The sequence below is a fragment of the Sceloporus occidentalis genome, unplaced genomic scaffold (assembly GCF_023333645.1).
Source record: "Sceloporus occidentalis isolate IW3139 unplaced genomic scaffold, rSceOcc1.0.p SCAF_1, whole genome shotgun sequence".
Lineage (NCBI taxonomy): Eukaryota > Metazoa > Chordata > Lepidosauria > Squamata > Phrynosomatidae > Sceloporus > Sceloporus occidentalis.
Window position 1 is genome coordinate 55,939,655 of NW_028316981.1, and position 20,612 is coordinate 55,960,266.

At 43.6% G+C, this 20,612-nt stretch overlaps 1 protein-coding gene across 4 annotated transcripts; it reads right to left on the minus strand.

The window, feature by feature from the left end:
* Positions 1–1,700: 1,700 nt before the first annotated feature.
* Positions 1,701–20,394, minus strand: LOC149321428 (GATA-binding factor 2-like). 4 transcript variants are annotated; one of them, XM_089521496.1, is made up of 5 exons: positions 20,163–20,394; positions 17,324–17,965; positions 13,257–13,402; positions 6,978–7,061; positions 1,701–6,119 (listed from the first exon to the last, which is right to left on the minus strand). In XM_089521496.1, exons 1-5 carry the CDS (start codon positions 20,392–20,394, stop codon positions 5,820–5,822), a joined length of 1,404 nt encoding a protein of 467 aa, XP_089377622.1. In that variant the 3' UTR covers positions 1,701–5,819. The 4 variants fall into 4 exon arrangements, with proteins under 4 accessions (XP_089377622.1, XP_089377613.1, XP_089377605.1 ...); XM_089521487.1 differs by having other exon boundaries at positions 6,978–7,103; XM_089521479.1 differs by having other exon boundaries at positions 6,978–7,103; positions 13,257–13,435.
* Between the last annotated feature and the right edge of the window lie 218 nt (positions 20,395–20,612).

A 20,612-nucleotide genomic window follows, 5' to 3' on the forward strand; every position in this document is an offset into this window, starting at 1 on the left:
AATCAAGATTTGATATCTGAAATTTGTACTTTTTTAAACATTTTCAAACCATGGATGCTTGAATCCATGTATAAAAAATCTGTGTATAAGAAGGGCCGACTGTAGTTGATGACTGCACTGAGGCTTTTGTAGGTCTCTCATTCATAGGGTCACCCTGAGTTGAAGTTGACAGCAAATACAGTGTGCCCTTGGTATCTGCTAATGTTTGGTTCCAAGACAGCCACCCCCATTGAAAACCAAAATCCTTGGGTTCTCAAGTCCCAGTAAAAACAATGACATAGTAAAATGGTATCCCTTGTATAAAGTGGCAGAATCAGGCTTTGTTTTTTGAGGTCCAACTGTAACAACAATGTATTTCTGGAGGCTGTGCTGATAAGCATAATTGTCAAACACGTTTTAGATAGCAAAAAAAATTTCAATGCATGAACACTAACAAGAGTGAGGTTTGTGTATGTTTCATTTTACAAGTGTATTAATTCAACATTTTGCACATGTCTAAAAATACATGCATGTAGGACACGTACATGTTCTTCAGGTCAGTGTATCTGAGAGGTGCTTACACTAGGATTAGGAGACTGGCCACTGAATGTCAACACACATTGATTCACATTTGCAATTGTGCGTTGAACCCTCACCTCCATGGCAGTATTTCTTAGGTGAGGAACAGCATCTTCATTCTAACATCTGGGCTTGGATCTAAAGAGTTGGGGCATGTCATGGCTCTTTTGTACCACCACCTTCATATTGCAGTGCTGTGGGTCAGTCTCTCCTTAAACTTGGATTCTTTGAGCACCTGCTTCTAGCAGATGTGGTATATGTGTAGTGGACAGTGTAGGCAGCTTCAGTATTCAGGTGGATGCAGTCTTCTATGCCTAAAGAGCCTTTTGCATTGTAGCCATGCCTCAGGATAAAATTCCTATCACTTCCTCTTCAGTGTAATCCACAAACGACCAGCACTGGACCAAAATATGGATGCAAAACAGCAACTGGTACTCTACTCAAAATCACATACAGTAATTGTAGCTTTTAACTGCTGCCACGTCAGCTTCAACTTATTGTGAACCCGTGAATGAGATTCCCGAGAGCCAAGAGCCTCGTTCATCAGCAGTACTGATCAGATCATGCAAACTCAGGTCAATGACTTCTTTGATTGTGTCAGTAAACCCATGTTGTAGTTTCCATCTTTTCCTACTTCCTATCTAACATTAGAATCATATTGTTGTTCAACTCCAACTTACAGAGACTGGCGAACCTTTTTCTGGGGCTGAGAGAATGTGTGAATCACCCAAGGTCACCTGGTAGGTTTCCATGACTGAGTGGGGAATCAGACCCTGATCTCCAGAACATTCCACTACACAGTCAAACCACTATACATCACAGTCTCCCATTAGTCATATAAAAGGCCAGACCAAGCTATTTCAGCATCTGTGAGAGATTGTTCCATGAACATATCTCCCCACCTTCTTCATAGTAAAAATGAAAGAACTAGTTCATCGTTTGCTTCTTTTTCACAAAACCACATGTGCTACATACTTCCTAATGGCAGAACCCACCCTGGAAACATCCATCCCTGACCTATAGGACTTCAAGCAGCCATAGTCTAAGAACTATTAATGCAGTGCAAGTGCCTCCAATAAAGCAACAGCACCTGGATTGCATAAAATGGAGGAAAAACCGCTTTCACAAAAAGGGAGGTTTTTTTTATTATTCTTAGCAGTATTCACCTTGAAGGAATATGAGGGAAGCATACACTTTTTTTTACAGACAATATATAAACATGTTGTACATAATTAACAATAACTTAGTTCACTAATCCAAAAATTAAGCAATTAAAAAAAGACAACAGAAAATACTGCCAAATCTTTATGCTGATACAAGTACAAAATAATTTAAATCCTGACTGCGGTTCTCCTATGCTGCAGTGACTGACAATATATTGCACTTTGTCATTTGTGGATCCTATCCAGCAAGCTCTCCTGATATGCAGCCTTTATTCATCCAAGTGAGGTTTTGCAGGGCTTAACCCACTAAGACAAATAGTGAGCACATCAGCAATAGTGCTGGGGGGATGTGCTCCCCAACATCATAAATTCCCTTACTCTCACCCAGTCACTTCCAACCCAATAGGAATTTGACTTGGTTAGAAATAATATATCATGGTACCATATTTTTAAAAGGTTGCCCTTCCCTCTCTCACACACACCTAAATAAAGGAGTAGTTTGTCTTGGTCAATTGAAAATAGAATTTAATTCATTTATTTTTGGATTTTCTTTTATTTTAGTATCTGATTATTTTTACTTCTTCACAAAGTGCAGCTATATATGCCTTCACCAGTCTTCCCTAAACTAGTGTCCTGTAGATGTGTTGGATTACTATTTCCATAATCCCACAGCCAATGTAGCTGGGATCTGGAACTTGAAGTCAACCACATCTGGAGGACATCAGGTTGGAAAAACTGGCCAACCCAGACCAGAAAAGGGGTGAAAGCAATGTTGTTTTGGATGTTTGGTCCTTCGTTCTTTATCAGATAGCTGAATTACATATCTAGGGACAAAAAACAAAACCAACGTACACCTTCGTCTTTGTTTTAAACAGACTTTTGCAATTAAGATACAATTGGCTTGATTAAAAATTAGAAGGAAAAAAACAATTAAAAAAGCTTGTCACAGAGTTAAGCTTATGCGGTTTACATTACCAAACCCCTCTGCTCTTAGGGGCTTTATTTTGTCATCAGAAATATAGCTAAATATGTACATCATATGTTATACTGGACTTTGTGATCATGAAAGTCATCAGATCATAACAATCAAGAGAATACACTTCACACTGGCAAGAGCTTTATTATTTTTTTCAGCTTTTTCAAAAAAAAAATACAATATGGTTTCAGAATGGGAGACGATTATTTTTTCTCAACACTTGTGATTTCCCTTAACAATAGAAAATGTGTTATAGAAACAGCCAGAGTACCCCGTTTTCCTCCTTTTGCAGCCCTTGCTCAGCAGCTGCTGTGGAATGAACCACTAGAAGGATGCAATCACCACCCTTTCCCAATCTGTCTTGTAGATACCTTTACCCTTCCCAAGTAGGAAACCTGACACTTACAGATGGCAAACTCCAGTTTGGACACATGTAAAATATAGCAGGACAATGACTACTAAACATCTCAATGATCTTGGGCAACAACTGCTAAATGAACAGAACTCAAACCAACCCGCCACACGGGATCCTTCCAGCTTAAACAGTCATTTTTCTCTATGGAGAAGAGATGGTTAAGAGGTGATATGATAACCCTGTTTAAGTATTTGAAGGGGTGTCATATTGAGGATGGAGCAAGCTTTTCTGCTGCTGCAGAGAATAGGATCCAGAACAATGGATTCAAGCTACAGGAAAAGAGATTTCCTGACAGTGAGAGCTGTTCAACAGTGGTAGAATCTCCTTCTTTGGAGGTTTTTAAACAGAGGCTGGATGGCCATCTGTCAGGAATACTTTGATTTTGAGTTCCTGGATGGCAGGGTTGGTCTGGATGGACCCTTGTGGTCTCTCCCAGCTCTGCGATTCTCCTGCTTTGATGTGAAGTTGCACATTAGACCCAAGAACACACTCTGCTAGAGCGTGGGTTGACCACTTGTTTCCCCTTGAAGACCAAATTAAATTTCAGAGAGGGTTTGAGATTTTTTTTGGGGGGGGGGGAATTCCACTGGAGGGTGAAGTCAAAGGCGAAAGGCCCACAAATGCCAGCACATTTCAATTTAAAGTCCCCAGTAACTTCAAGAGTTTCAACCTTTAAGAATGGGGAGGGGGGAATTATGGCAATGTTAGGAAACCATTAAGGGTCCTAGTGGGAAGTCCAGAGGGCGAGACTGGGATCACAAGGGGGGTGGGCAGAAATGGCAATCAGGGCCCAAGGTTCTTCTCTCTTCTGCTGTGAGACAAAACAAATGCAAATGAAAGGTCTCAAAAGGTTCAAAACTTGCCACCTCCTGCAAAACCAACCACTGCCACTTCCAACATTCAAGATGAGCAGCATGGGCCAATGGCCTGAATCTGTGGCAAGACTGATCACAAGATACAATCCTATTCATGTTTACCTGGGAGTAAGCCCCACTGGATTCTATGGGACTTACTGCTCAATAGGTATGCACAAGAGGGGTTATTGTTGTATGCTTTCAAGTTGTTTCAAATTTATGGCGACCCTAAGTCAAATCTATCACAGAGTTCTCTTGGCAAGATTTATTCAGTGGAGGTTTGAGTTTGCCTTCCTCTGAGGCTGAGAATGTGTTACTTGTCTAAGGTCACCCAGGGGTTTCCATGGCCAAGCAGTGATTCAATCCCTACTCTCCAGAGTCATAGTCTACACTATACCATGCTGGCTTTCTGCACAGGAGGGATGGCACCATGAATTGCCTTTGTCAGCTAAACAGTTGGCACAAGAACCACCAATATGATTGGTGCAGCATACAAGGAGTATGCTTGCACAAGAGTGGTTGTTAAAGTCGGGGGTTTCCAGGACAGGCTGGTAGGGGAGAAGTTAAGCACACCAGCACATGCACTACAGAAGGCGTTACATATCAGTGCTTCTATTAGATGCATGGAAGGGACAGAAGGCAGATAAAGACACCAAGGGAAGCAGAAAGAAACCCTGCGCTGACATAGAGGACCACAGGGTACAGAACACAGAGGCAGAGCAAAACAAGTCTGTGGAGCTAGGCAATGCAGCACCTACAGTATCATGAAACTTGGGAGGAAGGAAGAGGGATCTCTGACCTAGTGTGCCTACAGACTGGTTGCAGCACAGCTCCCATCATCCTCAGCAACCATAGTTATGGACAGGGGATAATGGAAGCTTTGCTCCAGCAACCTGGAGGGCTCTGAGTTGGGTAAGCCTGGCTTAAAGCACTGCAGTCAGGTATGGGAAACGTCTAAACCATTTGTCCAGTGTGTTCTGTCTTCTTGCAGGATGCCATGCTTTTGACCAAAGATCTTCACATTGAGGAAGAGAATGCAGAAATTATGACAAAAATAATCCACACCTTGAAGCTACTGTAACCTTAGAGCTAAATGTTTCTCTCTCTGACACACATCCCCTTGGCTAGTAGATCTGTTTAAGTCTAACACCAATGAAGAGAGTCAAAAGTGTGGCCATTAAGCAAGAATAACAACAATTAACCAAAAAAAATTCCTCTCTGTTTTCTACTAGGGTGGATGTATCTTTAAAAACAAAACAAAAAGATCCACAAATTCATGCAAGAGTTCTGACACTCCTTCTAGAACACAAGAGCAAAATAAATAATTATTTTTTATTTTTTCTGTGTCTGATTTCTTTTCTTAAAAAGTATATTTTTTTTATTATAAAGTTGTCCTTTTTCTTCCCCTCCCCCAAGAACACCAGTCTGTGATAGAAATCCAGCATGGGTGGCTACCACTGGGCTTCCTCTGTTTCAGGAGGTGGTTAATCTCTTTACAATATTCACAGTAATGAACAAAGAGAAAGCAAGTTGGCTCCAGCTTCTTCTACCGCTTCAGCCATCTTTACTTTCTGCCGGGACTAGAGCAGGCATCATATCAAACAGGTGAGTTCCTCTTTCTCCTTTTACCTGAGGGGGGGAAAGTGCATAACAGGCACCATTAAAAGCATTTCTGCAGAAGAGTCATAATTACCAAGTTTTAGTCTAGCACTAGGAGTTGAACCACGCTGGAATGAGATTTCCCCTTTTCCTTCCTTCCTTCCCTCTATGTTTCGCTTCTGGGCAGAATCCATCTTTGTTGTCACCTGTAGGCCAAGCCCAGTGTTTTGCAGTCTTGTTAGGATCTCCCAATTCTATCCCATGGCGGTGACCATGCTGGATGGATGCGGATGTCCAAATGAGATGCTGGAAGATGGGTGGATAGGGGTAGGTGTTGGGAGGATGTGTCCAGAGTGGCTGAAAGGGGGCAAGTGGCCCATCGGGGTCATGTGACTGGCAAGGGCGGCAGCGCTGAAAGGAGACGACTTCTCCTGCATGCACTTGGAAAGTTCCTCAAAACATTCTGAGCCTTTCTTGCTCTTCTTGGACTTGTTGGACATTTTCCTATTCCTGGTTTGGATTCCTTCCTTCTTCATGGTCAGAGGCCTGTTCACCTGCAAGAAATGAGAAAATCAAGCTCATGCAAGCAAAATGACCTTGTGCAAAAATTTCAACACACACTTATTCATACACACACAGAGATATTTAACAGACACTGGATGTTTCCCAAACAGAAACCATTTTCAAGCCAAACTGCCCCCCTCCTCCTTCGCCCCTGCAGATTTTGTTTATAAAATTGATTTGTTTAATGAAACCATGCTGAAAAAAAGCATTAAGACGTTAAAAGAAAGTTGGACAGATTCTCGTGGTCTCCCCTGCTCCTTTCTTTGGCCTTAACCCTTAACCTTCATTCATTTCCCCAATTTAAAATATATGAAGTACACACAGCTCTAAACTCATTTCTAAAGCTGGAGTTTTTGGAATTTTAAAGAAAGGGGAAAATCTCTTTATCTTCCACTATTTATATGTTCAAATATATCAAACATTTTCTCCTTGGAACTGATCTGGACTTTTTACAAGTTCTTTCTTTCTTTCCTGTAAGCACTAAACTATTGTAAAGAGACCCCACTGGGATTAACCTTTATATGAATCTATTTGAAACATCCCCATAATTTTTTGGAGAGCCATGGCACCCAAAATACTTTTGTTATAAACCAAGAGCTGTAACTCTATTTTGCCTAAATTACCCACGCTTTAGAAGCCAAGCTAATACATTGTAATGTCACTGAACCCGGCATCATTATGCCAAAAAAGAATGGCCATGACTTCCCAGGGGAGCCTTAAAGAGCTTTTTTAAAGAAAAAAGACTCTCTGCAATGAATACGAGGGCTGGCTAGCAGACGCCATGCAGTCAGGGCATCAATCCCAACTATGCAAGCAAAAAGGAAGACTCGAGGCAAGCAAATACTCACATTATGCAATTTATAGTAAAGTCCACAGGCATTACAAACTGGATCTCCATTTGCATTACGCCGCCATAAGGTAGTGGTGGTTGTCTGGCAATTCGCACAACAGGTTCCTGCTCTCCTAGCTGCTGACTAATTAAAGAAAAAAGATATGTGTACATATAGATATAGATATATGAAGGAAGAAGCTGCTCCTTCAGGAGTCAGCATGTAATATAAACTTAATGTTAAAAAGCAACATTTTATATTAAACAAATCTCAGTCCACCCCTTCCAATTCCTTTCCAATCCCCCGCTTGTAGTTCTGCTGGAACTGAAGCACACACACACACAAACACATATTTACAGCCTTGTAGTGGCTGGTATAGAGTTGGGATGTAGAATGTGTCAGAGAGCATCTGCCTTTGTCCCTATAGAATCTGTTTCACAAGATTGTTGTGAAAATGAAATGGTGAAGAGCAGGTCCATGCCTTGAGCTCACTGAATGAAAGGCGGAATAAAAGCACCAACTGACAAGTCATTCTATAAAGCAGGGGCAGGGACTGTATGGCCCTCTAGATGCTGTGTAGCTGCAGTTCCCATTAGCACTAGCCAGCATAGTCCAGTGGTGAGCAATGCTGGGAGCGGCAATTCATCAACAACTGGAGGGCTGCAATTTTCCTACCCCTGGTATAAAGCAATGGGAAAAGGTTACTTTTTTCATAAGATGCATGAGCACAGAATGAGCACTCCCCTACCCTGTCCACATATATTTTAAGTAGTTTCTTCCCATCTTGACTCACTTCCATTACCAGAGCCAAACTGAGAGAAAACTGAACAGAAATGTAAAGTGGAAGAAAGGTGATTTTCATGCCTTGTACTCCTTTCTATTTAAACAGTAACCTCCTAAAACTCACCAAAAAAAAAATACTTTTGTGTTCTATGGGAATGTGGTAAACACATGGAGATGTCAGCCTTGTGATATCCGTTTGGGCCCTTACACTTCAAACACTAAACTTTCTGGTACAATAAACAGTACACCGACTCCAACTTGCCCTTTCTTTTTCATTGCCATTTTTACAGCACAAACAACTTCAGATGTATCAAAAATCCCAGAGTTGCTATCGAACATTCTTTTAATGGACACACTCTGTCTCTACCTATCCCTCTTGAAGCACAATGTCACTGAAGCCCTGTGTAAATGCCAATTATCCAGGATTCTGATAAGTCAGGTCATCTGAATAAATGGGTTTGTACTGTTCTCTTGTTCATGTGTTAAATGCAGCATGAGTGCATTTAGTTCTACCCAGGACAACAATTTATTTCATTATAATTTAGTACTTAACAGGTTTTGTGTATTCAAACAAGTCATTGTTACTTAGCACTCTGCTCTCAAAATTCTGCCTACAACACAACTGTAATATCACAATGTGCCACACTTGTAGTATTTATCATGGCTTTCACTAAATTTGTATTAACGAAAACCCCAAGACTTCGCACTTCAAAGGAAGGTAGCCCTCTTGGTTTGCTGAATCTTCAGCACACCATACTGCAAAATCTGTCAAGTAACCTAAAACCTGTATGGATCTATGAGTACATGTACTAAAGTCCTGTACAGTTTAGTTATCTGTGACTAAAACCCAGAGGCAAAACTCCTGTGGATTCCAATAGTTTAACTTTGCTTAGTCTTAAATGAGGTTGGGAGCACTTCTGAACTAAACATAAATTAAGTAAGGTTTACATTCAGGGGGGAAAAAAGCATTTCCCCTTAGATTGACACTAGGCTGAGTGACCCATAACCCTGAAAACAATGGGGTCATTTCAGAAGTTGTTGGGATTGGGGGAAATGAACCCTCTCTTTTAAGAAAGAAGAAGTCTTCATACAAAAGTATGCTGTTTCAGAAAATATTTTTGGTACAGATGGGTGAATTTGATAGGTATCATTGCTCCCATCCCCACACCCCAATATATCACACAGCCTAACATATTGAGTGGATAATGGGAGTTGTACTCCAACACATCTGGCAGGAACCAGGTTGGTAAAGCATGAACAATCTGATTCTCAGAAAGTCTTATTAATATTATACTACCATAGCAAACAAGTTATACATCATTACAGCTGTTTATGGCCCAGCCTGAGATGCTAATCTAATTTCTGCAGGCTCAATATCTTGCCAGAAATGGTACAGTTAAGTGGTAATGGTACAGTTAATGGTACATTATCCACTCCACTTTTTACCACTATGTAAAAGTATAGAACAGAATTGTATACTATATCTTTTGGATTAGAGAAAGGGTATTGTGGTTTGAGTGTTGGACTATGACTCTAGAGACTAGGATTTGATTCCCAGTTTGGCTCTGAAACCCCGTGACCTTGGGGAAGTCACATACACTCAGCATCAGGGGAAGGGAATGGCAAACCTCCTCTGAACAAATCTTGCCAAAATCCCATGATATAGCATTGTCATAAGTTGGAAATGACTTGAAGGCACACAACACAGAGAGAAGTACACAGAAGTGCCCAAATACCCTAAAGGCAACAGATCCTGTCTGTTCTTGAAAACTAAGCAAGGTCAACCTTGGTTAGTACTTTGATGGGAGTCCACTCATGAATATCAGGTGGTGTAGGCTATATTTCAGAGGAAAGAACTGGCAAAACAACCTCTGAGTATTCATTGCCTTAGAAAACACTATGAAATTTGAGTTCACTATACATCAGCAGGCAACTTGAAAACACATAAACATACACACACACACACACACACACACACACACACAAAACATAAGTACACAGAGCGCTAACAGTGTTCTATTCTATATGAGCTCAGCTTCAAGACAATGCAAGGTTTAGTGCATCCAAAACACAAGCATAGCTCCTAAACAGAAGGATCACTGTCCCAACCAACTTCACTATGCACACTGATTCTCTCAGTATTTGCTACACTTCAGCAACAACCAAAAAGACTGTGATGATTTTCACAATTTCATCCTGAGCCTTGAAATCTCTTTCTTTAAGCACCAGATCTCAAGAATTATAGAGAAAGATTTAATTAATGTTTACAATTTCTAACACTGCTTGACTATAGTATGTCTAGCTGCACCCAGATCCAACCTAGTATGGTTGAATCAATAAAATAAATAAGGAAATCAATTATCCTAACTCATAAGCATTTTCTAGTAAACACAGCACCTTCTAAATATTCCATTTTAACTAAAGACAAACCTACATATGTCAAAGGAAAGCAGCTTCTTTAGAAGAGCTACAGGGGAAAAAGCTAGATGTACTTGATGACCTATTTCCAGAAGCTCCTTGTACCCGAGTTTCATCTGGAGGGGAATGGCTCTCTGGGATCTCAGGCTGCAGTCCTTCACAGCATATGGTGCCTAATCCTTGCCTTAACTGGAGGTGTCAGGGATTGAATCCACAACATTGTACTGGAAAATCCTGTGTTTTGCCACTAAGGCTACAGCCCCTGCCCACCAACACATGTGGGTTCTTTGGAGTCTGATCGACAGAATGACAAGCACAACAGAAACCCAACCTCCTGAACTCCCACTTTTCACATAGTAGTAAAGGCTAGGAAGTCTAACCCCCACCCCCTTAGACCCCATTCAATGGCACAGAGGCCTGCTTAGATACATCAACAGGGCTCCCTTCCCTCACTGAGCCACAAGGGCAAACCAGTACTGTCAATGCACTTTCTGACTAATTAATTATATGAGAGGGGTAGAAAAGGCCCCCTAGCCAAGGCTTGAAAAAGAGGCTACAGTACTCAAATTCTCCCATCCATTGTGGCCATGCTGGCTGGAGGATTCTGGGAGGCATAGGCAAAAAATATATTTCCAGCCTCTTTCCCAAACAGTGCACATCCTTGCTTTTTCTTTGGCAATCAGTGAATCCATGCCACAAAGCTCACCATGGACTTAAGCTGCTATTGGCAAAAGATCTCCAACAACTCCCTTCTCTCTTAGAATACTGACACCATGTTGAATGTGCAGGTGGTTGACTGATACATGACTCCCTCACCTAAACTCCTAACCACCTGGCTCATACAGCACTCTTCATTGCAGGAGAGCAGCATGTTGATCCCAATCACTGGATCAGGATGATTACTTATCCTTCTTATCTTTTTCCAGGCCAATGTTTTCGGATACAGTTTATAAACAGTTTCTTTTATTTAAAGTGTTTTTTAAAAAAAAATCCTGCTCCACAGCCAGGTTCAGAATAGACTGTGTACAAATGAAGACACTATTTTATTTGGGTTTCCTAATTTTGTTAGGTTTTGGCAGTCTTACCAATTTTTTTTTAAAAGTTAAATGTTGATCCATATATTTTTGTAAAAAAACAAATCTCTTTATTGCTAGACAAGAGTGAGAACTTGTCAACATTTATGGATTATAATAATTTCATTTCTGAAATTCAGATGACCCTCCTGTTTGCATTTCCTGATCCAATAGCTTCACAAAAAAACAAAACAGGAACACACTCTAGAAACTTTCCCCCAACCCCCCAACTCCATCCCTGGGCAGTGAGTTAAGAACTCAGAGACTCCATCAAGCATTTGAAAGCAGAGAGCTATGTTTGCATATTTGAGATGGTTTATTGATACTAGACTCTGCTGCTTAACTCTAACGGCCTGTCCCCATTTAGTCTGGCATGGAGTTCAGCCTGTGAGTGAGACGATAATGTTACACTGTTGTCTTAACATTTTTCTGGACGTGTCAGTCACTTCAGAAGGAAAGCAAGCCATTAAGAAGCTTGCCCTGTTGAAATTCTGAGTCACAGCCGAAATCCTCTGTATCCTGTCCCAGCATTAGATCATTTTTGACTCCCAAGTCCTGCTTTGGCAAAAATGCCCCCCAAATAGCAAGGAGATGTTTAGCCACCCCAGCCCTCTTATCAAAATCACACTGGTCCAAGAAAGAAACAATATTATTATTATTATTATTATTATTATTCACATTTCTTTTTAACAAGAGAGGGGAGCATATTTGCAATTTCAAAACAGACTGCCTGACTGGCATGGCTTGCCTATAGAAACTCTTTAAAGCTTTTAGAGTCAGGAAACAGATACACAAAGTTTCCTTATCTTCAGAGTACAGATATCCGGATAGGAAACTACTACCAAGAGCGCAGAATTTTTTTTAAAAAAAATCCCTCAAATGAAAATACAAAGTATAGGTGACTCCATGGAAAAATAATCAGCTCTTTAAAAGGGCAATTAGAGGATTGCCCAAGAAGAGGACTAATGTTAGTTTTGCCATGGAATCTATGACTACGAAATGACTTTATCAAAACAATAATTGAGCAAATATCAGTGGCACTGACTCAACTGACTTTTTATACATACATGCTGATTGGTTGTTGTTGTGTGCCTTCAAGTTGACTTCTGGCGACCCTAAGCCCAATGTATCTGGGGTTTTCTTGGCCAGATTTGTTCAGAAGGGGTTTGCCACCACTGCCTTCCTAGTCCAACACTCAGACCATTACGCCACATATGTATGTATATTATACTTTCTGCTTCAGTTCATATTTTTGTATTTGGGGGCTGGGAAAGTCTTCATGACTAACACTTTCAGTTCCAGGGTATTTTTAAAACAGCCTCAGCAGTTAGATACATTAAATTTGTCCTTTCTGGATAAAATGGAGGGAATTAAGCCACAGGGGGGGAAATAGACAGGCATAACTGGTCACATAACCTTCAGACAGGTAGGCATTTTAGAGAAATTATATGCAGCACGTATGTGAACTTGGATGACACACAGGCTGCTTAACCAAGCTGCAAATAAGAAACCCTCTGATTTAAACTTCACTTGGACTATGGACTCACTAGGTAGCCTGAGACAGCCGCTTTCTCTCTCTCTCTCTCTCTCACACACACACACACACACACACACATACACTACACATATACTCTTTCATATGCATAAGGTACTGATCTACCATGTAGGACAGTTGTACAGATTGTAATGAAATGATGGATCTGACAAAGCACTATCCATATACGTGCTCTGTGTGTGTGTGTGTGTGTGTGCACGCGCGCGCGCACATACCCACATACTAAGTAACCATTGTTCTAGATCTTGGTGCATACACTGCTCTGGGTGGAGCCCATGAAATCTGTCCCTAGGCTACACTGTGACCTTTGAGTGACATAGATCCTAGGTACAGCACAACATCTCAATTCCACACAGGCTCCAAGCACAGAGACGGGTCAAGCTGCCCTCTCTCTTTCCATCATATTGCCTGTGTGTGGTCCCATTAAATCATTTAGCCCCGAACCTGGGAAAGGAAAAAAACACCTACCAGCCTCCGTTTAGGTTTAATGAGAGGTCGGTTTTGACCGTTCATTTTGTGGTAGAGCCCGCAGGCGTTACACAGGTAATGCCCAGTACCGTCTCTTCTCCAGAGAGGGGTGGCAGTAGCTCCACAGTTGACACACTCTCTGCCTTCTAAATGGAAACACGAAGAAACCGGATTTCTTTCTTTAAAAACAAATTCACAAAAGCTTTTTGCATTGTCCTTTTAGGCAGAGTCCATAAATCAATACAGTATATCATTCAGTTTATATTTTTCAAAGAAAAGCATTGGGGGAAGGGGGAAGACAGCAGTAACAAACATTTACAAGGCGTGCAACAGAGGTCTAAATTCTCTGAGAGAGCAATGGTGCCAGACAGATTTGAAGCAACTGTTTCTTATACAATGATCAGAAAATAGTCTCCCACAAAACTGGCAGTGCATGAGCCAGAAGTGTAGTAGAAAATATTTTGTTTCTCCAAAATCCAGTTGCTCTATGGCCACACTATATATTTCTTCCCTCCCCTTGCCCTCACCATCTCCTTAAGAAAATAGAAACAGCAAAAACTCTAATAGATTGCATTAGCTAGATAAAATATCAACTTCCCTACCTATGGCCTTTTCCCCATGAATGCAAAAATGCTCTGACAACAGAGCAGAACATTTGAAAGAGAATATATAACCTAAATAGGGGAGCAACAGTTTTGAAGACAGGGAAGGAAAAAATTGTTTTTAAAGGTCTTCTGGAAATCATTAAGCAATTCACATTTGCAATGTACCTTACATATACTTCACATGTGCTTTACAGTTCATGCAAATGTTCTAATTAATGGTGTATTCTCTCTGTTGCTCGGTTGCTCGCATTATCCATATTTATACTGACTCTTTAAGGTCTGTGATATATGCTTGCTTCTTTTTTTCCCTTCTTTTTTAAAAAAAACGTGGGTGGGTGGGTGCCGGGGGAGAGGATATTTGCTAAAAGTTCATTAGTCTGAGGGCAAGTCTGGTTAAGAGAGGAAATTCTTCCAGCATAGCTTATGCAAATCATACAGTATTCAATGCAGAGGAAACACACTTTGGCCAGTAACTCAAGCAGGCCATGCTGAGTTCAGCTGCATGTATGTCTCCTTTAATCTATGGAGTGGGTGGTTTTTAAACAGTCCAGGCTGGAGTGAAAAACGAGGGAGCTCTGTGAAGCTGCCTCCCTAGCTTTTGTCCCTCCTCAGGCAGGAAGCTGCAGGAGTCGCCTTGTCGTGAGCCTTGCTTTTCCTACAAAAACATAAAATGGTCACGAACTCTGCCCAGTTCCAACTACAGCACAGGGTCTCCATTACAAGATGTAGGAAAACGCAGATCTAATAAAAAGCCCTATACTGTGGGAAAGAAGGGCAGGGGGGCAGGGAGACCTAACTTTCAAAGGTAATTGTTTATCCGCTCCGGAGCCTTTTAAAAACGTAGTTTTGGTTTTACAAAAACGGGTTCAGGTACGGAGCAAACTGTGAAATTTTGTTCTGTCTCTTTCCCTCCCTTTCCAAAGAAACTGATTTGAGCTGGAGATCATGAGTCAGTAAAAACATGTGATATTTTCATTGCAATACTCATAAAAGAGATCATATTTCTGAGTTACTAGCCACTTGGAAAAGAGATGTGTGTGTGTGTGTGTGTGTGTCCTGTTTTATTTTTCTTTATAGCCGCATTAAATTCTACACACAGACACACACGCATCTCGTTCAAGGGGTTTAAAACATGAAATATAAATGCTGTAAAAAATTACATTTACGTAGCAAAGCACAGTGTACTGTGTTTATCAGGGTATGGTTTCTGAAAACGAAAGCATCTTGAAAGGAAATTAAGTAAAAAGATGATCTTCTCTGCCCCCGAGATTTTATTTGTAGGAACAGATAGGCAAATATTAAAAGATCCTTATTTAACAAGCAGGGATGGACATGAGTTAAGATAAGTGGCACTTATTTCCCTCCCTCCAGCTTTTATTGGGTTCATTTAAATTAGTATTTACAAGGTTCCTTAATAGTTGGCGCTGGTATGTAAACTATAGTTGAACTTTTGTTCTTTGTGCAACGTGAAGGAAATAAGGCCTTCTGGAAGTTTTAAGAAAAAGCCCTTGTAAATTTCGCCCTAAACAGTTAAACGCACTGCTTTAATAAAGATGAACTTCACTGCAAGTTAACAAAAGCAACTCAGTCGAAATCCCCCCCAAAAGGAGGCAAAGGAAAACAGGGTCTTGCCAGGCATTTCCAGTGAATACAGCTGGCCTAGGCCTTTATGTGGCTGCCTTAAGAGGTTTTCCAATATAAACCCTTATTTGCATAATTCAGATCTGCCAGGTTTTGGGGTTGTTGTTTTTTTAAAAGGGGATTACTGAATCCCTTGGGCCCAGCAGTGACCAAATACTGCAGAGACCAGTGGCTAGAAAGTGGTGAAGAGAGTCAGCTTGCGGAACAACCAATTAACAAGGAAGAACTAAACTTCTGAGAACTGGAGGAGATGCCTCTGCTGCTGCTGCTGCTGCTGCTGCTCCAAGTCGCTCTTCCATTTCGTAAAATGCACAGACAAAATTCAATTTTGGTTCAATTCTCGCTGAAACTCAGCCATGTGAATTCATTCAGGTCTGAGGAGGGCTTCTTTTTTTTTTAACGTGTCCTATGACACTCAAGATCACTTAATCCAGATTATTTACCTACTCCTTAACACATTTAACCACACTCTACACACAAGATCAGGGGATTTAAGGAGAGTTTTTTTAAAAAAATCCAGTTTTCAGTGTGTGTTCCTACATGGAGCAGTGATTCTAACCTGGTTTGATGACTGCAGTTAGAAAGTCAAAGGGCTGGTAAACTTAGTTTGAATTAATAAATTGGATATAATTTACCTGAATTAATATAACTTTTGGGGGGGAGGGTCTTAAACTAATTAATGCATTGTACACTTTCCAGCATTTATAGTTTTAGCTTTTGTAAAGTGGAGTAGATCATATAAAACAACAGCCCAATAAGTCCTGTTACCCAGGACTTGCAGAGATGGCATTGGCACAGTAACATACACAGGAATTCTTTCATTAACGACTAAATGGCACCATTCCTCCAGAGCTCTGCATTTCCAAATGGAAATGTAAGGCAAGCGCTCCTCAAGATCCCTCCTAATCCCTTGGCATCCTCACCGATAATTAAAATTAACTTTTTACCACATTGATAACCCATGAAATATACCCAAGGAGGCTGGCCCTCCATGGAAAGCACAAGTATGCTCAAGCCTCCCATCTTATCTGAACACTTATGAAGGGGCACAGGACCTCCTGCTTGTCACATATAAGGCTGCAGCCACACTGCAGACATAATCCAGTTTGACACCGCTTTAACTGCCGTGGAGTTCTAGGAATTGCACTCTCCTTCTCTGGAGTTTTTTGTTAAACAGAGGCTGGATGGCCGTCTGTCAGGAGTGCTTTGTGTATTCCTGCATGGCAGAATGGGACTGGACTGGATGACCCTTGAGCTCTCTTCCAACTCTATGTTTCTATGTAGAACTCAAAGACATAGCTGTGTTAATCGAGAAAAGCGGTATGCAAAGGGATTTTGTAGCACTTTGGAGCCTAACAGATAGTCTCAAAGGTGATACAAGATCCCTTTGCAGACTCATCTTCCAGGTTCTCAAAGGTGCTTCTACAAGATTTTATTTATTTCAAGGAGTTATTTCCACAACGGGATTCAAGGACCCTTTGCAGACTGGTCTTCCAGAGCCTCAAAGGGGCTACAAGACCCCTTTCCTTACTGATTCTATGTATCTCATATATATATATATATATATATATATACACACACACACACACACACACACACACACATATATATATATATTACACACGTGATTCTATGTATGGTCGTGGGCCTCTAGAGCTCTCCGACAAGAGGGGGCTCAAGGTCTCTGGAAGGTCCAGTTGCCAGCGGCGGCTGAAGCGGTGTCAAAGCGGATTGATTTTCCCCCTGATGCGGATGGTGCTGGGGGGGGACTGAATGGCCGGAGGGAGGGAGGGAGGGCAGGCGTGGCGGGGCCTTCCTTACCTGAGCAGGAGCGGGCCTTGCTCCTCTGCTTGGGGGTGAAGCTGGAGGCGGGTCCCCCGAGGAAGCTGCCCGGGTGGAAGAGGCTGCCTCCGTAGTCGTGGGCGGCGGCGGGGACGTAGGAGGGGTAGGTGGGGATCGGGTGGTGGGTGCCCGGCTGGGCCCCCATGGCGGCGGCCAGGCTGCTCCGGAGCGGGCTGGCGCTCTCCATCTTCATGCCCTCGGCGGCCAGGGAGACCTGGTACTTGAGCCCGCCGGCCTCCTTCTCCTCGGGGCGGCTGGCCGAGGCGGGCGAGGCGGCGCTGCTGCTGCCGCTGTTGGGGTCCGGGGAGACCTCCTTGGGCGGCGTGGGCGGGAAGCCGAAGAGGTGGTGGGAGCCCGCGTGGGAGGCCGGGGCCACCGAGCCCGAGCCCCCGCCGCCGCCGCCTCCTCCTCCGCCGCCTCCTCCTCCTCCTGCGGCCCCCGGGTAGACGGAGAGGGCCCCGGGCGGCGGCCCCGCGGCGGAGGGGTGGAGCGGGCCCTTGGCGAAGGGGCTCACCGTCCAGGGGTTGTGGTGCAGGGCCGCCGCCTTACCGCTGTCCAGCCAGGGCAGGCCGGGGCTGTGGAGCAAGTGCGGGCGGCACATCTGGCCCCCGGTCAGCCGCGCTGCAGAAGGGAAAGAAGGGAGAAGGGAGGGAGAGGTCAGCAACACACCGCCACCAAGAAGGCCCTCCCCGGCTTCCAACCTGGGCCAAAGCTCCAGGGAGATAGATGTTGGACTTCGGGGCCCAGGGGCTCCTCAGCCTGGGATTCTGGGAACTAAGGCCAAAAGGCCTGAAGACCAGAGTTTGGGAACTCGCGGCTCTACTACAATCATTCCCAAACTCTGGACCTTCAGGTGTTTTTGGACTTCAGTTCCCAGAACAGCCTGGGATTCTGGGAGCTGAAGTCCAAAACTTCTGGAGGACTGCAGTTCGGGGAGCCACTGCTCTACAGCAATAATTCCCAAACTTTGGACTTGGAGATGTTTTGGACTTCAGTCCCCAGAAGCGCCTCAGCCTTCTGGGTCGACGGCCTGGGATTCTGGGAGCTGGAGTCCACAATGGCTGAAAGACCAAAGTTTAGGGAGCAATTGTTCTACACAAACGCAAAGACACGTACACACACATATAGAGGGTTGCCATAATTGTCCAGTATTACCAGGGACAAAATGTGGAAGAGGCCTTCCAGATAAAAAGGGGAGGACAAGGCCCAATAAAGGCTCAAAAACACTGGGTATAAATGGTCCTGGTTCTCAAATGGAGGACGTTTTGGAATCCCTCCTGGACAGAAAGAGGTGGAAATGGAGGACGCGGCCAGGAAAAAGGGGAGCTCTGGTCCCCCAGCACACTCTGATATATTGTTGTTGTTAACTGCATATATATAGATATATATATAGACACACACACACACAAAGCTACATAGGAGCCTGTGGGCCCTCTCTCAAAATCTCCTCACACAATTTAGTCCAGGCCGCCATTAAGCGCGCCTTTCAAGCAAGGCCTCAGAAAAAGGGCCCCGTCTGGGAAGCCAGGCTGAAAGCGGGCTGAGATTCGTTAGGACGATCTAATTAAACTAGACTTATTAGAGATCTGGTAGCACCTCTGAGGCGGCGGTTAGGGTGCTCCAAGATCCCTTTGGCTACTTGTTTTCCAGGCTATAACATGGCCATATCTTTGAACCCTTCTTCAGTTACTCTCCAGGGGTGATTCCTTGGGTTACTGATTTTTCCAGACTAATACAGCTAGGTCTTTGAATTCTTACTCAAAGTTACTTTCCAAGGGTGCTACAAGATCCCTTTGGTTACTTACTTTCCAGACGAACATGCTTATGTTTTTGAATCCTTATTCAAAGTTATTCCCAAAGGGTGCCACTAGATCTCTTTGCCTCCTGCTTTTCCAGACTAACACGGCTGGATCTTTCAATCCTTATTCAAAGTTAGTCTGAAAGGGGGCTGCTCCAAGATCCCTTTCCCTGCTCCTTTCCCAAACTAACACGTTATGTCTTTAAATCATATTCAAATTTAGGCTCAAAGGGTGCCACTGGATCCCTTTGCCTACTGATTTTTTTCCAGACTAACAGGGCTGGATCTTGAGATCATGATTCAAAGTTAGTCTGAAAGGGTGCTACTCGATCCCTTTTGCTACCGATTTTTCCAAACCAAGGGGTCTAGGTCTTTGAATCGTTATTTAAAATTAGTCTCCCTTTCCCTGCTGCTTTCCCAGACTATGCCTTTGAATCACACTTATTAGGCTTAGAAGAAGAAAAACTGCCGGAGCAACAAGACTAACAATAAAACACCAAAGCCGCATGCTGGAAACCCGCGAGGAGGACTGAAGAAGGGGGCTTTACCCCTTGACTCCTTCTTGGCGGGATGCTTTCCAAGGAAGCATAGGCAAAGCTCTAGACCTGGGTTTAAAAGACAGTTCGTCCTCCATATCCACGGACTTTTTTTTTATCCAAAGAAGTATAAATCCCCAGAAGCAAGCCTTGGTTTTTGCCATTTTCTATAAGGGATGCCCTTTCCCGTTGCCGCTGTATTTAACGGGACTTGAGCATCCACGGATTTTGATATCCGCGGAGGGTCCTGGAAGCCATTTTAAGTCCCCAGGACCCATTGTCAAGTGCTCTCTTTTCCACTGCGGCCTCTCTGTTCCCTCTTTCCCTAACAGACCCAGACCCACTCCGGCCTAGAACTGTAAGAAGCCTTTCAAGCTGGCTCGGCCTAAGGAGCCTGCCTGCCTGCCTGCAGCCGGGATTTCCCGGAGCCCGGCTCCCCCGAGACTAGGGCCGGGGCCGGAGGGGGCCAGGCTGTGGTCTTTACCGTGGGCTTGGCTGTAGGAGACCCTGGCCCTGGCGTGGGCCGAGTTGGCGTAGTAGGGGTTGCCCTGGGAGTCCAGGTGGTTGAAGAAGACGTCCACTTCGTCCGGAGGCAGCAGCTGGGCCGGCTCCATGTAGTTGTGGGCCAGGCCCGGGTGGTGGCTCTCCGGGTGCTGCCCGTTCAGCACGGCGGCGTGGTGGGCCATCCAGCGGGGCTGGTCGGTGGCCACCTCCATGGCGGCTTCTCCTGCTGCTGCTGCTGCTGCTGGGCTGCCTTTGGAGAGGAGGAGGAGAGCCGGCCTCAGAAGAAGAAGAAGAAGGGACGCCGAAAGGAGCACCGACGCCTCCGGCTCCTTTTTAAAGCGGTGCCGAGAGAGAGGGGCTGCGGAGGCCCCTCCCCAAAACAACAACAACGACACAGAGACACAGACACAGCTGGATCAACACCTGGAAG

Bases quoted from the DNA above. Each gene is read 5' to 3' on its own strand.
- LOC149321428 (XM_089521472.1), bottom strand. From the start codon at position 20,394: ATGGAGGTGGCCACCGACCAGCCCCGCTGGATGGCCCACCACGCCGCC. The intron at 7,104-13,256 runs GTAGGTGTTTTT...TTCTTTAATTAG, and splicing joins TTAAACCTAAACGGAGGCTG to TCAGCAGCTAGGAGAGCAGG. The intron at 6,120-6,977 runs GTGAGTATTTGC...CATTTCTTGCAG, and splicing joins TTTACTATAAATTGCATAAT to GTGAACAGGCCTCTGACCAT.